Genomic DNA, 13612 nt, shown 5'->3' with positions numbered 1-13612 from the left:
GGTGACCTCATTTCCTCCTTCAATTACTCAGCAAAATGCTACATGACCTGACCCCTACCTGGTCCAGACCCCAAAGCCCTTTCCTTCCTCTCTGTATGGGGTGTGTGTCTGTCTGTCTGTCCACATGTGGCACTTAAGCTTGGAGGAGCCAGTCTTCTCCTTCCACAATGAGGGTACTAGGGAGAGTGGCTTGAAGGCAGGTGCCTTAACCTGCGGAGGCTCGGTGCCAGCCTAGAAGGTGTCCTTTGTAGCTCGAGGAGCAGCCGGAAGCTTGGCAAGAAAGCCGAGTCTTGCCTAGAGCTTGCTATGTCTTTCCCCCTCATTTTGGAGTTCTGAACTACAGAGCTATGAGAAAACAACTTTTTGGTTGTTTCAGGCCATTGAACTTACGTGGTTATTTTTGCTACAGCAGTCACCAAAATTCTGCCCAGCACCTCAACGGGCCTTGAAATTTCTGCATTTCTCCTCTCCTCCCCTTTGAGACGAGGTCTAGCTGTGTGGTTATCACTGTCCTGGAACTCGCTTGGCACACTCTGGAACTTGCAGAGGCCCATCTGCCTCTGTTCCACCAGTGTTGGCATATGCCACTGTGCCAAGCTTTCCGCATTTTCTATCCCTGTTTTTTAATTTTCCCAAGAACCTTACACAAAATAGCCCCTTTTGGAGCTCCTAAATGACTGATCCTACTGTGTTGGTCCCTGAAGCGTTCCCTGAAATATGTGTTTTCCACTTACTTGTTCGTTATTTGTCTTCCTGATAAAATGTAAATATGAAAGCAGACTGTTATCTTCATTACTGTATCTCCAATGCCTTATATTATGCCAGGCAAAGAAGAGAATCCTGATAAATACTTATCAAATGGGTCACTTTGTAACAGAGACAGGGGTTGGATAGGGGGAATGTCAGGCTTCTTGGGGTGAGAAGTAAGAAGAGGTAAATGATGTATAAGAGTTACATGGCAAAAGTTCTTGTTGTGACATTTGCTCAACCATGTTTGGCTTTATTCGTAATAGCCAGAACCTGGAAACAACCCAGATGTCCCTCAGTTGAGGAATGGATACAGAAATTGTGGTACTTTTACACAATGGAATACTACTCAGCAATTAAAAACGAGGAAATCATGAAATTTGCAAGGAAATGGTGGGACCTAGAAACAATCATGCTGAGTGAGGTATCCCAAAAGCAGAAAGACACACATGGTATATACTCACTTACATAGACCTATAAGATAGGATAAATATACTGAAATCTATCCACCTAAAGAAGATAAACAAGAAAGAGGACCCAGAGCACGATGAATCAATCCTCACTTAGAAAGAGAAATGGGCATTTTCATAATGAACTGTTGAAAGACATATAAATATTACTCTGTAAATAATATATGACATCAACAGCAGGTTTTTCACCTTGTTATAAATATACATATACTCAGAAAATGACATTAAATATATTTATTATTAACTATGGACTGGATGGTTGAGAAAATGAACCATTTAAAATTGTTAAAAAAAAAAAGAAAGACAAATGGGATGGACATTGGAGGTAGGAGCAAACAAGTAACAGGACAGGAGCCTGCCACAGAGGGCCTCTGAAAGACTCTACCTAGCAGTGTATCAAAGCAGATATTAAGATTCATAACCAAACCTCCGGCAGAATGCAGGGAATAAAAAAAGGGGGGGGGTTGATATGACCTGGAGAGGACAGGAGTTCCACAAGGACCAAATATATCTGGGCACAGGGTCTTTTATGAGAGTGTTTCTCCAAACAAGGACCATGTATAGATGCAACCTAGAGCCCCTGCTCAGATGTAGCCTTTGGTAGCTCAGTATCCAAATGGGTACCCTAATAAAGGGGAACAGGGACTGTTTCTGACATGAACTCGATGGTGGGCTCTTTGACACCCCCCCCCCCCCAGGGAGAAGCAGCCTTGCTAGGCTACAGAGGAGAACAGGAGGACGTTGCAGCCAGTCCTGAAGATACCTGATAAACCAGTATCAGATGGAAGGGGAGGAGGACCTTCCTTATCAGTGGACTTGGAAAGGGGCAGGGAGGAGATGAGGGTGGGAGGGTGGATTGGGAGGGAAAGAAGAAGTGGGATACAGCTGGGATACAAAGTTAACAAACTGTAACTAATATTAAAAAAATTAAAAAAAAAAGTTACGCAGCTCCTGACTGAAGAGCAGCCCAGGCTGAAGAGGGGGAAAAGCCATTCAAAGCCCTTTAAGGCTTGAGTGTTTGAGGGCCTAGTATTTTCAAAGGCCAGTGGAGGCTGGAATACAATGAAAGAGGAGAAGGCAAGGTAGAAAAACAAGCATGAGCTGGACCATTGCCTGCCATTTCGGGGTTGCCTTGACTGTGACCAGTTGTGAGGGCTTTGCACCTGGTGAATGATAGGAAAGAGAGTGGAACAGACCAAGAGGAAAGCAGAGTAATCGGTTAAGAGAGCTCAGGAGCACTGAAGCTTGTTTAAAAAAAAAATGACAGTTTGGAGTAGGGTGTTGGTAAGAAAAATGAGAACAGTAGAAAATGAAGATCTATTTTGAAGGTATAGTTGACCAGACTTAAAGATGAATTATGGAAGGGCTAACATGGAGAAGAGCAACAAGGTGACAAGCGTGGTGGGATTGCTGGACACCGAGGCAGGGAAGAATGGGATGAGCAAGAACTCAACTCCCAAATCTATTGTTTGAAATACGTTAGGCTTGTCAGGAGGGCTGGGGCATTATCCAGTGGTTAGACAAATTTGAAACTGACATCCCTGGAAAAGAGATCTGGGTGAGAGATCATAATTTGAAAAGTCAGGGGTGTACCTATGTAATTAGGTCATGGAAAATACTGTAAATCACCCAGAGAGAATGAGAGAAGATAGCCTGGGATATAGCTCTGCAGAACTTAAAAATTCGGGGGTTAGGTAAAACAGGGAAAAATGGGTAATTAAGACTTACATTGTTAAACCAAGAAATGAAGAAAGCCTCCAAGAACGTCAGATCACAGAAGCCAAGAGAGGGGACTACTCCAGGGTTGCTCAGCTGCTCTGAGGGTTCCAGCTACGGGATGGCCAGATGGAGCAATGAGGGGACCCGTGGTGTTGTTTTTCTTCCTTTCTTAAGAAAGGAAGAGTTTATTGTGGTAAAAGATCTTTAAGCAATTCTGCCAGGCTCAAACATGCAGCTCAGCAGTGCTGAGCACAGGCACGCTGGGAGTCTGCGCTAGCTAAACAAGGACAGTCTAGAAGAGAGCAGAGTGCTGAAGTGGCTTTACACAAGGGCAAGGAAACGGAGGCAGAAAAGGCGTTCAGGCTTGAGAAACGTGGCTCTGAGAGGCGATATCATTATGGTCGTTGCTACATTGAGAGGGATAGAGGGATTTTTAAATTAAAGCTATTAGTCCATTATTTAATATTGAACAAATTATGCTGTAAAGAAGAAAGGACAAAAGATGCCGGAGAGGGAGGAAACATGTGATAAGCTGAAACTGGGAGAAGAAAAGGTAATGGCCTAGAATAGGAGTAGACCGGCTTTTAACAAAATGGAGGGAGGGGTCTGAGCCTGGCGCGCGCCGCTTTGCAGCGTTTCCAGAAAAAGCTGTCCTTTTCAGATTGGTAATCATTCATCTATCCTGTGGGTGTTGAATTCTTACTCCTTTCCTGCACTGAATCGCTGAGGCCAAAGGGGACTGCAGAAAGTCTTCCAGGACATCTGTGTGACATTTCTGGGAGCCTCTGAATGGGCTTGTGGGATTGTTTCATGTCAGGGCCACTGTGTGCAGCACACTGAGAAATTACCCTTATTCTACTTTTTATTTCAAATACTCCTCAATTGTACTTCCAGGAGCCAAATCCCAAGAGCTCACACAGCAAACCCTGACTACAGAATGGCTCAAGGGGCCCTACACCAGGGGAATCCAGGAAGAGAGTTCTGCAAACTGAATGTTTGAGGTGTGACACTCAGCACAAGTGTCAGGGATTAAGAAAAACAAACACTGAAAGCAAACACACATTCCCATAAAAACAACAACAACAACAACAAAACAACAAACAACCCCAGATACCATCAACCAAAGCTGCCCATCTGAAAGGATCACAGACAAGTATCAAATGTTAAGGGGGAGAATTAACATATATATCTATATACATACATACATACATACATACATATATATATGGAGTTAAAAAGTGGGAGAGTTACAACAGACACTGTTGTACATGTTAAAATGAGAGACTAAGAGCCAAATTTCAAAACTTCATAGGTTTAATATACTATTTTTAAGAGAAATCTGAATTAACAAAATGATTAGTGGATTAGAGAAACTGCATTAAAATTTCAAAATATAGTAGCTTCACAGATGAGACTCACTAAACATTCAAGGAAATAATATCCAAAACAAACTGTCATAGAAAATAGTAAAAGAAAAAAAAATTTATAAATGAATTCTGCAAAGGTAATATAACCCTGATTCTAAACAACAACCAAGTTGTGAATAAAGTGCTAAGATTTTTTAAATTACAGATTGCTTGAAGCAGTGTACTAAAAACAGAAGGGGAAATTATGGCAAAGCACTGTTTCCTCTTGGAGAGTCAACAGAGTCACATTGGGAAGATATATCAGTGTGACCTGTTGCCTTCACACACCAAAACCTGTTCCTCGACGGTCTGAGGGAGAGCATATAATAATATTTCAGTATCCACCTCAGGTTTTAAAAATATTCCTACTTTAAGCACAACTGGGATAGAAGAAACTACTCTACCTTGATAAAGACTTTCTATTAGAAATGCCCAGCAAACTAAATAAGCAAGGATGGACACTAAAAATATTCTCAGTGAGACAGAAAGGAAGGGAATGAGTTTACTAACGCTGGTTGCACTGGGGTCTCAGTACATGCATTGCGATTAGGAGGAGAGGTGTCAAGGGTGTTCTTTACAGATAACATGATAATCTACATGAACAAGACAAAAGCCATCTGAAAATAAATAATAAGAATGCTTGCCTTTTAAACAAGATCATCTAGCCCTTTCAAAAGCAACAATCAACAAATTAAATTTTTAATAGAGAAAATGATCCCACTGTCACGGTCACAACAGCAAAAGCTATCTGGTACCAGGCACAGGGATTTTAACACGGACACACAAGTATTTTGTAAACAAATTATAAAATGTCATGGAAGAATGTTTGAAAATCAGAATAATATCCACAAACTGGGTCGCTCAGCTTTATAAAGTGTCACAGATCCTCAGGTTAAATTGTCAATTCAATCCAGCAAAATGCCAAAAATTAGTTTTTCTTTAGAATGTGATGGGCAGATGCTAAAGTTAGTATGTAGTGAAATCTGAAAATGGTCAGTGCAGTTGTAAAATTGAAGAGGAGAAAAGCCCTTCTGTACATTAAAAGTAATCATCAAGCCATCATAATTAAGAGTGTGCTATTGGCTCAGAATTGGTTTGACCCATGGAAAAAGACAAACTAGGAACATTTCCATGAATACATGGAAATTTAATTTACAATCATGGTGCTATTACACATTAATAGGGACCTGATAACTGTTCAGTAAATCAGGTCACAGCAGGCTTTCCATGTGGGGGAGAGAAGGCTTACATTAACTCCAGCTTTTCACATGTGCAAAGGAAGGCACCAAGCTTCAGGTGTGGAGCTGATTTTTTAATGATACAAAGACAAAAAGCACTGTTTTTTATTTGGTTTCTTTTTAAGGGATTAATGTGACTACAACTTCATTTTATGTGTTCTATAACACAGGCAAAATCAGAAGTTAAAAGACAAGCTATAGATTGGGCCAATATGTTTAATGTGTATACACATGAAACACTATAAATCCAAGGGATGAAAGATAAAATGCATACATAGCATATTGGAAAAATGACAAAGGCTGTAAAAAACAAATCACAGACTCAGAAACTTCAACAGCCAATAAATACATGGAAAAATGCCCAGGCTCCCTAGCAGTGAGGGAAATTCAAATAAAATAACAAGATACTGGGTATTTAAAAAATCAAGTTGGCAGAAATAAGTCTGAATCTAGAATGTGTTTATTATCCTGTGAGGGAAACAGAACCCTTCATCCACTGCTGATGGGTGTGCAAACTGCAAAGAGAGTGTAGTTTCTAGCAAAGCTGAGATCAGCCTATACACACGGAGAAATTCCTGCATATGTCAGAGAAACATGAACCAGCAAGATCAAAACATTGGCAGCAAGTCCAACCTTCATCAGTAGGACCATGAATAAACAGGGCACACTCATGTGCATGGATTTACAATATAACAATTAAAACAAATTAACTGTATTTATATTTACCAACATGAACAGGAAAAAAAAACATACCAAGAAAGGAGAAACAAGTTACAAAATAGTATATACAGTCCAAAACTATGTGTATACATTTAAAGGCAACATCTCATATAGATTCAAATGTAGCTGAAAGTGTGCAGCCTGAGCTGCAAAGCTGCACACCAGATTCGTGACAGTGTTTGCCTTTGGGGAAAGGGGGGGAGTGTTGCCAGGGAGCCATGCAAGGGAAACTTAAATTTTACCAAAAATGATGAATAGTTAAAACGTGAAAAGAAGACCTGAAGCAAATAAGACAAAATGACAATTACATGAGACAGGCACACTTGTATTATGTTCTTTCAGCATTTTAAAATATCTTTACTTTTTTTTCTAAATCATAAACTTACTTAAAAGAAAAAAAATGGGTATTAAATCACTCTGGTAGAATTTTCGTGTGTGGGTCGTTGTAGCATCAGAAAATTTGAGGTAAATACCTTTAGCAAAAATTATCAGTTTTAGAATTGGGTCTCTTTAAAAATAATACAGCTGCCAATATTATTTTAAAGGGGCTGAAATTAATAATCAGTTTTACAAGCATCAACATAAAAATCAGGTTGAGAGAAGCAAGTTGCAAAATGACATGTGCAGCCCTGTAAGGTTTATTAACATCTTTACACCCACTAACAAGGACACACGTGTATTTACACACATAGGTGACCAGGCAATGAAGTATAACAGATGTCATACCCTTTATGACACTGATTAGCGAGGGGGGAAATGAATAGTTCTGGGGAGAAGAAGAAAGTGGCTTTCAACCCTGAGTCTTTAATATAAATGAAAAAATCTAAAGCAAACACGACAAAAATATCATAATTGGTTATTCTAGTCATTAGGTATATGGACATATGTTATTCTTGAAGCATGTGTATCATTTTAATTTCCCAAAGAAAAAATACTGAAGCATTGCAAATAAAATGCACATAACTTAATATTATAAAGGTGAAAGCCTGTGTACATCCCAAACTGTGGTAGCACTAATCCTGTTTATTTTCTGTGGATTTTTTTAATTAAAAATTTTTTTTGAAAGGGGGAGATCAAATAAAGCAATGAAGACATGCAAAAAAAAATCATTCACATCTTTGATTTTATATATATATATATATATATAAACCCAACAACCATAAGCCACCGGATGAGCATTCTATACCATTTTGCTGTATTTTCTTATTTTTATTTTTTATATTTTTGTCGAAAGAGAAGTAGAAGACGTTGCCTAATTGGAAACGTGACTTTCTATTATTAAAATTGTGGGAGTCCATTTTAATGTTTATCTCGCTGCTGATCTGTAATTTGTATTTCAGCGTGGAAATTTGTTTGTGTGCCTGTGACAGGTTAATGCGGTTTAAACGTGCATTTTTCCTTCGTTGCTCGAATAGTTAAATCGTTGCTCCGAGGATTTTAAGTTTCTATTTCGAGCCGCGAGGAGTCTTCGCTCTCGCCAGGGTTAAAATCGTTTCTGATTCAGAGCGCTATTAATTAATGGCTCGGCGGCCGTGCTGAGGACGCGGCTGGCGAGCGGCGGCGGCAGCCGAGCCGCGGCCGCGAAAACTTTCTTTCGCCCCCCGTTCTCCCCCGCGGGGGGACTCGGGGCTATTTTCAATTTGGGCTGCGAGCGGTGGACGCGAGTCACTCGCGGTTCCGCGCACTTCGCGGGCGGCCGCGTCTGCCAGGCGAGCGGGGCGCGGGGCGCGAGGAGCGGGGAGCGGGACCCGGGGATCGGGACGCGGGGATCGGGGCGCAGCTCGCGGGGCGCAGCTTGCGGGGATCGGGACGCAGAGAGCGGAGATCGGGGCGCGGGGAGCAGGAAGCGGGGCTCAGGGAGTGAGCGGGGCTCGGAGCGGGGCTCGGAGCGGGGCGCGGGGCTCAGGGACTGAGCGGGGCTCGGAGCGGGGCTCGGAGCGGGGCGCGGGGCTCAGGGACTGAGCGGGGCTCGGAGCGGGGCTCGGAGCGGGGCTCGGAGCGGGGCGCGGGGCTCAGGGACTGAGCGGGGCTCGGAGCGGGGCTCGGAGCGGGGGCGCGGGGCTCAGGGACTGAGCGGGGCTCGGAGCGGGGCGCGGGGCTCAGGGACTGAGCGGGGCTCGGAGCGGGGCGCGGGGCTCAGGGACTGAGCGGGGCTCGGAGCGGGGCGCGGGGCTCAGGGACTGAGCGGGGCTCGGAGCGGGGCGCGGGGCTCAGGGACTGAGCGGGGCTCGGAGCAGGGCGCGGGGCTCAGGGCGCGGGGCTCGGGGAGCCGGGCTCAGAGATCGGGGCGCGGGGAGCGGAGCGCAGGGAGAGATCGGGGCGCAGGGAGCGGGGCTCAGGGAGTGGGGCGCGGGGAGCCGGGCTCAGAGATCGGGGCGCGGGGAGCGGGGCACAGGGAGGGATCGGGGCGCAGGGAGCCGGGCTCAGGGAGCGGGGAGCCGGGCTCAGAGACCTGGGCGCAGGAAGGGATCGGGGCGCAGGGCGCAGGGAGCGGGAAGCGGGGAGCAGGGAGGAATCGGGGCGCAGAGAGAGGAGATCGCGGCGCAGGGAGTGGAGCCCAAGGAGCGGGGCGCGGGGAGAGGAGATCGGGGCGCAGGGAGGGATAGGGGTGCGGGGAGAGGAGATCGGGGCGCGTGGAGCGGGGCGCAGGGAGGGATAGGGGAGCGGGGCGCAGGGAGAGATAGGAAAGCGGGGCTCAGGGAGAGATAGAGGAGCGGGGCGCAGGGAGAGATAGAGGAGCGGGGCGCAGGGAGAGATAGGAAAGCGGGGCGCAGGGAGAGATAGAGGAGCGGGGCGCAGGGAGAGATAGAGGAGCGGGGCGCAGGGAGAGATAGGAAAGCGGGGCGCAGGGAGAGATAGGGGAGCGGGGCTCAGGGAGAGATAGAGGAGCGGGGCGCAGGGAGAGATAGGAAAGCGGGGCTCAGGGAGAGATAGGAAAGCGGGGCTCAGGGAGATATAGGGGAGCGGGGCGCAGGGAGAGATAGGGGAGCGGGGCGCAGGGAGAGATAGGGGAGCGGGGCGCAGGGAGAGATAGAGGAGCGGGACGTAGGGAGAGATAGAGGAGCGGGGCGCAGGGAGAGATAGGGGAGCGGGGCTCAGGGAGAGATAGGAAAGCGGGGCTCAGGGAGATATAGGGGAGCGGGGCGCAGGGAGAGATAGGGGAGCGGGGCGCAGGGAGAGATAGAGGAGCGGGACGTAGGGAGAGATAGAGGAGCGGGGCGCAGGGAGAGATAGGGGAGCGGGGCTCAGGGAGAGATAGGAAAGCGGGGCTCAGGGAGAGATAGAGGAGCGGGGCGCAGGGAGAGATAGGGGAGCGGGGCGCAGGGAGAGATAGGGGAGCGGGGCGCAGGGAGAGATAGAGGAGCGGGGCGCAGGGAGAGATAGGGGAGCGGGGCTCAGGGAGAGATAGGAAAGCGGGGCTCAGGGAGAGATAGAGGAGCGGGGCGCAGGGAGAGATAGGGGAGCGGGGCGCAGGGAGAGATAGGGGAGCGGGGCGCAGGGAGAGATAGGGGAGCGGGGCGCAGGGAGAGATAGGGGAGCGGGGCGCAGGGAGAGATAGGGGAGCGGGGCGCAGGGAGAGATAGGGGAGCGGGGCGCAGGGAGGAATAGGGGCGCAGGGAGGGATAGGAGAGCGGGGCGCAGGGAGTGGGGATCGGGGCGCAGGGAGGGATCAGAGCGCGGGGATCGGGGCGCAGGGAGCGGGGAGCGGGAAGCCGGGCGAGGGGGCGTGGAACCAGGTACCAGCGGCCGCGCCTCCACCCGCCGGGAGGAGAAAAGTTTGTGGGGCGAGGGGGGGGCGGGCGGGGCTGACGCGGGCTGCCGGGGGGGGGGGGGGGGAGCGGGGCCCGGGGAGGGAGCGGGGCGCGGCGAGGGGCGCGGCGAGGGGCGCGGCGGGGGGGCGCGGCCGCTGGCCAGTGGCTGCGCTCAGGCGCTCGCGCGCGGCGGGGTTACCTGGCGGCGGGGGGCGCGGGGCGAGGCCAGGAGCGCGGCGGCGGCCGGGGATGCCTTAGCGGCGCTCCGGGCGGCTCCGGCTCCCGCGGCGGCGGCTCGGCGGCGGCGGCTGCGGCTGCGCGCTCGGCTGCGCTCGGCTCCGGCGGCGGCGGCGGCGGCGGCGGCGGCGGCGGCGGCGGCGGCGGCGGCGGCGGCGGCGGCGGCGGCGGCGGCGGCGGCGGCGGCGGCGGCGGCGGCGGCGGCGGCTTCGGCTCTGAGCGCCCGGCGGCGGCTCCGGCGGCGGGACGGAGGCGCCCGGGGACCCCGCGGCCCGCGGCCGCTCGCGCTGGCTCGGCGCTCGCCCGGAGCCGGCCGCGGGCATGTTGGCCGCCGTGGCGGGCAGGGACTACTTCGCCGCCGAGTGCCTGGTGTCCATGTCCACGCGGGCCGTGCTGCACGCGCGTGTGGCGGGCCCCGAGGCCGCGGGCGGGCCGCAGGGGGCGGCAGGGACGAGCCCCGAGCCCGCGGGCTCAGGGGCGAGCCTGGAGCGGCAGGGGCCTGCCGACCGGGGCCCCAATGGCGCGGGATGGCCGCAGGGGGCGGCAGGGATGGGCCCCAAGGGCGCAGGCTCAGGGGAGGGCGTGGAGCGATGGGGGGCGACAGGGACCGGCCCCGAGAGCGCAGGTGAGCAGCGGGGGCTGGTGGACACGGGTCCCCAGGTCGCGGGCTCAGGGGATGCCGCTGGTGAGTGGTGGGGGGCGGCGGGGGCGGGCCCCGGGGTCGTGGGCTCAGGGGCGGGCGCTGGCAAGCGGCTGGAGGTGGCAGACACCCGCCCCGCGCCCCGGGGGCTGCTGTGGGTGCCCCCGGTGCTGCGGCCGCCCGGACCCGGGGTGGACCCGGCTGACGGGGCGCCCCGCCTGCTGGCCGCGAGCGCTCTGGCCGACCTGAGCCGCGGCGTGCGCCAGGGCACCCGGGAGGACCCGGGAGTGGCCCCACGCGCCCTGGGGAGCGGCCCCGGCCCCGCCTCGCGCCCCGGGCCGGCCCTGGCCCTTCCTGAGGATGAGCTCTCCGAGGACGAGAGTTCCTGCAGCGAGCCCGACACGCCAGGCACGCCCGAGGCCCCCGGGGAGCCGGGTGAGGGCGGCGCGGGGGTCCACGGGGCGCGCCCCTCGACGGCCGCCGGCCCGTCGTGGCGGCGGAGGCCGGTGGCCCCCGCGGCCAAGCGGCACCAGTGCGCGTTCGCGGGCTGTGGCAAGGCCTACTACAAGTCCTCGCACCTCAAGTCTCACCAACGTACCCACACGGGGGAGCGCCCCTTCTCCTGCGACTGGCTCGACTGCGACAGGAAGTTCACGCGCTCCGACGAGCTGGCGCGCCACTACCGCACGCACACCGGCGAGAAGCGTTTCTCCTGCCCGCTGTGCCCCAAGCAGTTCTCCCGCAGCGACCACCTCACCAAGCACGCCCGGCGCCACCCGAGCTACCGCCCAGACATGGTCGAATACCGCGGGCGCCGCCGTGCTCCCCGCCCCGAGCCACCCCCCGCTGCCGCCCCCGCGGCCCCTGCCCCCGCGGCCGACGGCTCCGGCTCCGACTCCGGCTCCGGCTCTGGCCAGGAAACCAGCTTCACCGCTTGCCTGTAGAACTGTCGTGGCGTGTGTCCGTGTTCCCCTCAAGCACAGCCCCCCCGCCGCCCCAAGCCCTAGTCCTCGCCTTCTCTGCGTCCATCCTGGTTTTCCAGGGTCGTTAGACCGAGGCACAGACTGGTTGCTCCGCTCTGGGGATGGGTCCACACAGACCTGTCAGACTCTGGAGAGGGACAGTGGAAAGCCTTGCATCTGAACACCACCCGAAAGGAACGGGTTCTCTTCAAAACAGCCTGCAGTGAGAAGGAACGAACTCCTCCGCGAACTGAGGACTCTCCCCTCCACCGCACCAGAGACTGAACTCTCTCGGACGCCCGAGCATCTACCAGCCCCAAGGGACTCAGCCGTGTGGCCGGGGTGGAGCTTGGCATGGGGCCCAGAGTGGCAGTCTGGGAAGTGTCCGGACTTGGATGATGAGGCCTTTGGAAACAGAAACGATTTCTGTAAACAGCGGTGTTAACAAATTTATCGTTCGTTTCCTTTAAAAGGAGAATTCCAGGTTGATGGGAAGCTGCTGCCTCCCGCCCTCCCAATCGCGCCCCGGTGACCTCTGCTTTGTGTACGTCTGGCTGGGAAGTGCTTTTTGGTGCCTGGGGAGTGGTAGGAGCCTGCTTGCAGTTCCCGTAGCACAATTTGGAACCCTGCGCTAGAATTGGAGCCCTCCTCCTTTAAAAAATCCCTTCTCAGGGGTGGTAACTTTCTGGTTCACGATTATGAAACTGGTTAAGTAATTCGAGAACAACACCAGAGAGCAAAGGCTGGTTGAAATAGTTTATCCTTCACCTAGAAGACAAGCCCAAGTAAGCTTTGGGTGGGACAGGTGGAAACAAGACTTTTCGCAACCGCTGATAGCTGTTCAGAGAGGCGAGGAGATGGCGGTCCTGCTGCACCCCTACCTAAAGTCCCCTTCGCCGCTAAGGAGGACTTAATCCCCCTGAAGATTTGCACCTTGTTGTTTCTGTAACAGATGAGTTGTTTGTGAGAGAAAAAAAGGTGCGAGTTGTTGTTGTTGTTTTTGAGAGCTGCTCTCCTGGATTTGGGGAAGGAGCACTATATAATAGCTGTTATCAAATAGAAGCATCTTTCTCTAGCAACAGAGTCTTGTTACAACCTCAGGGCCTTTCTGCCCCTTGAAGGAATCAGTATCAGAAGTGTTCTTCTGTTGTGAGTCCCAGCTACTGTGGATTGATATCACTGGTGTGTGTGTGTGTGTGTGTGTGTGTGTGTGTGTTTGTGCGCGCGCCTTTCGTTAGCTTCAAAGCTGAAAGGCCTTTTCCTATCCTGATGTGGTCCCCCGCGGTCCTCCTGGATATCTTACACTGCCCTGTCAGTTACACTTGTAAAGGATGTTGTAATCTCGTGGGGTCGTAAGAGGCACTCAATTAAGCAAACCGCTTCCTGTTTAATAGATTTAAATGCTGAAGCTTAAATTATCGCAAATGTTACATGCTATGTTTCTGCAAGAGCTGTGAGTAAAAGTGTTTGACTTTTAAATGGCTTTCCTTCGTGCTAGAGTCCTCATTTTCTCACTCCCCGGGGCCTTTGACAAAAGGTGGGACCTTACCTTCTTGTCACCCTCTATCATCTTGTTTTCTACTTCTTCGATAAGTTCTTAAATGTCCACGGGTTACCCGAGTCCTTTAGCTGATGTCTTTAATACCCAAACCCTTTTCTTAGTAGGTTGGTAAGTCCATTCTCATGGCCACACCCTGTCGTCTTGAACTGAGACACTTTTC

At 51.9% G+C, this 13612-nt stretch overlaps 1 protein-coding gene across 1 annotated transcript; it reads left to right on the top strand.

The window, feature by feature from the left end:
* The first annotated feature begins 10610 nt into the window (after nt 1-10610).
* Nucleotides 10611-11873, top strand: Klf14 (KLF transcription factor 14). The gene is made up of 2 exons (XM_021631453.1): nt 10611-10694; nt 10980-11873. The coding sequence occupies exons 1-2, from the start codon at nt 10611-10613 to the stop codon at nt 11871-11873; spliced, it is 978 nt and encodes a 325-aa protein (XP_021487128.1).
* The last annotated feature ends 1739 nt before the right edge of the window (nt 11874-13612 follow it).

The sequence above is a fragment of the Meriones unguiculatus genome, chromosome 21, assembly GCF_030254825.1.
Source record: "Meriones unguiculatus strain TT.TT164.6M chromosome 21, Bangor_MerUng_6.1, whole genome shotgun sequence".
Lineage (NCBI taxonomy): Eukaryota > Metazoa > Chordata > Mammalia > Rodentia > Muridae > Meriones > Meriones unguiculatus.
The sequence above is the reverse complement of the archived record's forward strand: the minus strand, read 5'-3'. Positions and strand labels throughout refer to the sequence as shown.

What these genes read in the sequence shown, in the direction of transcription:
- Klf14 (XM_021631453.1), top strand. Translation starts at nt 10,611, where the DNA reads ATGTTGGCCGCCGTGGCGGGCAGGGACTACTTCGCCGCCGAGTGCCTG. An exon ending in GGGCCGTGCTGCACGCGCGT is followed by an intron (nt 10,695 to 10,979) that starts GTGGCGGGCCCC and finishes GCCGCTGGTGAG; the next exon opens with TGGTGGGGGGCGGCGGGGGC.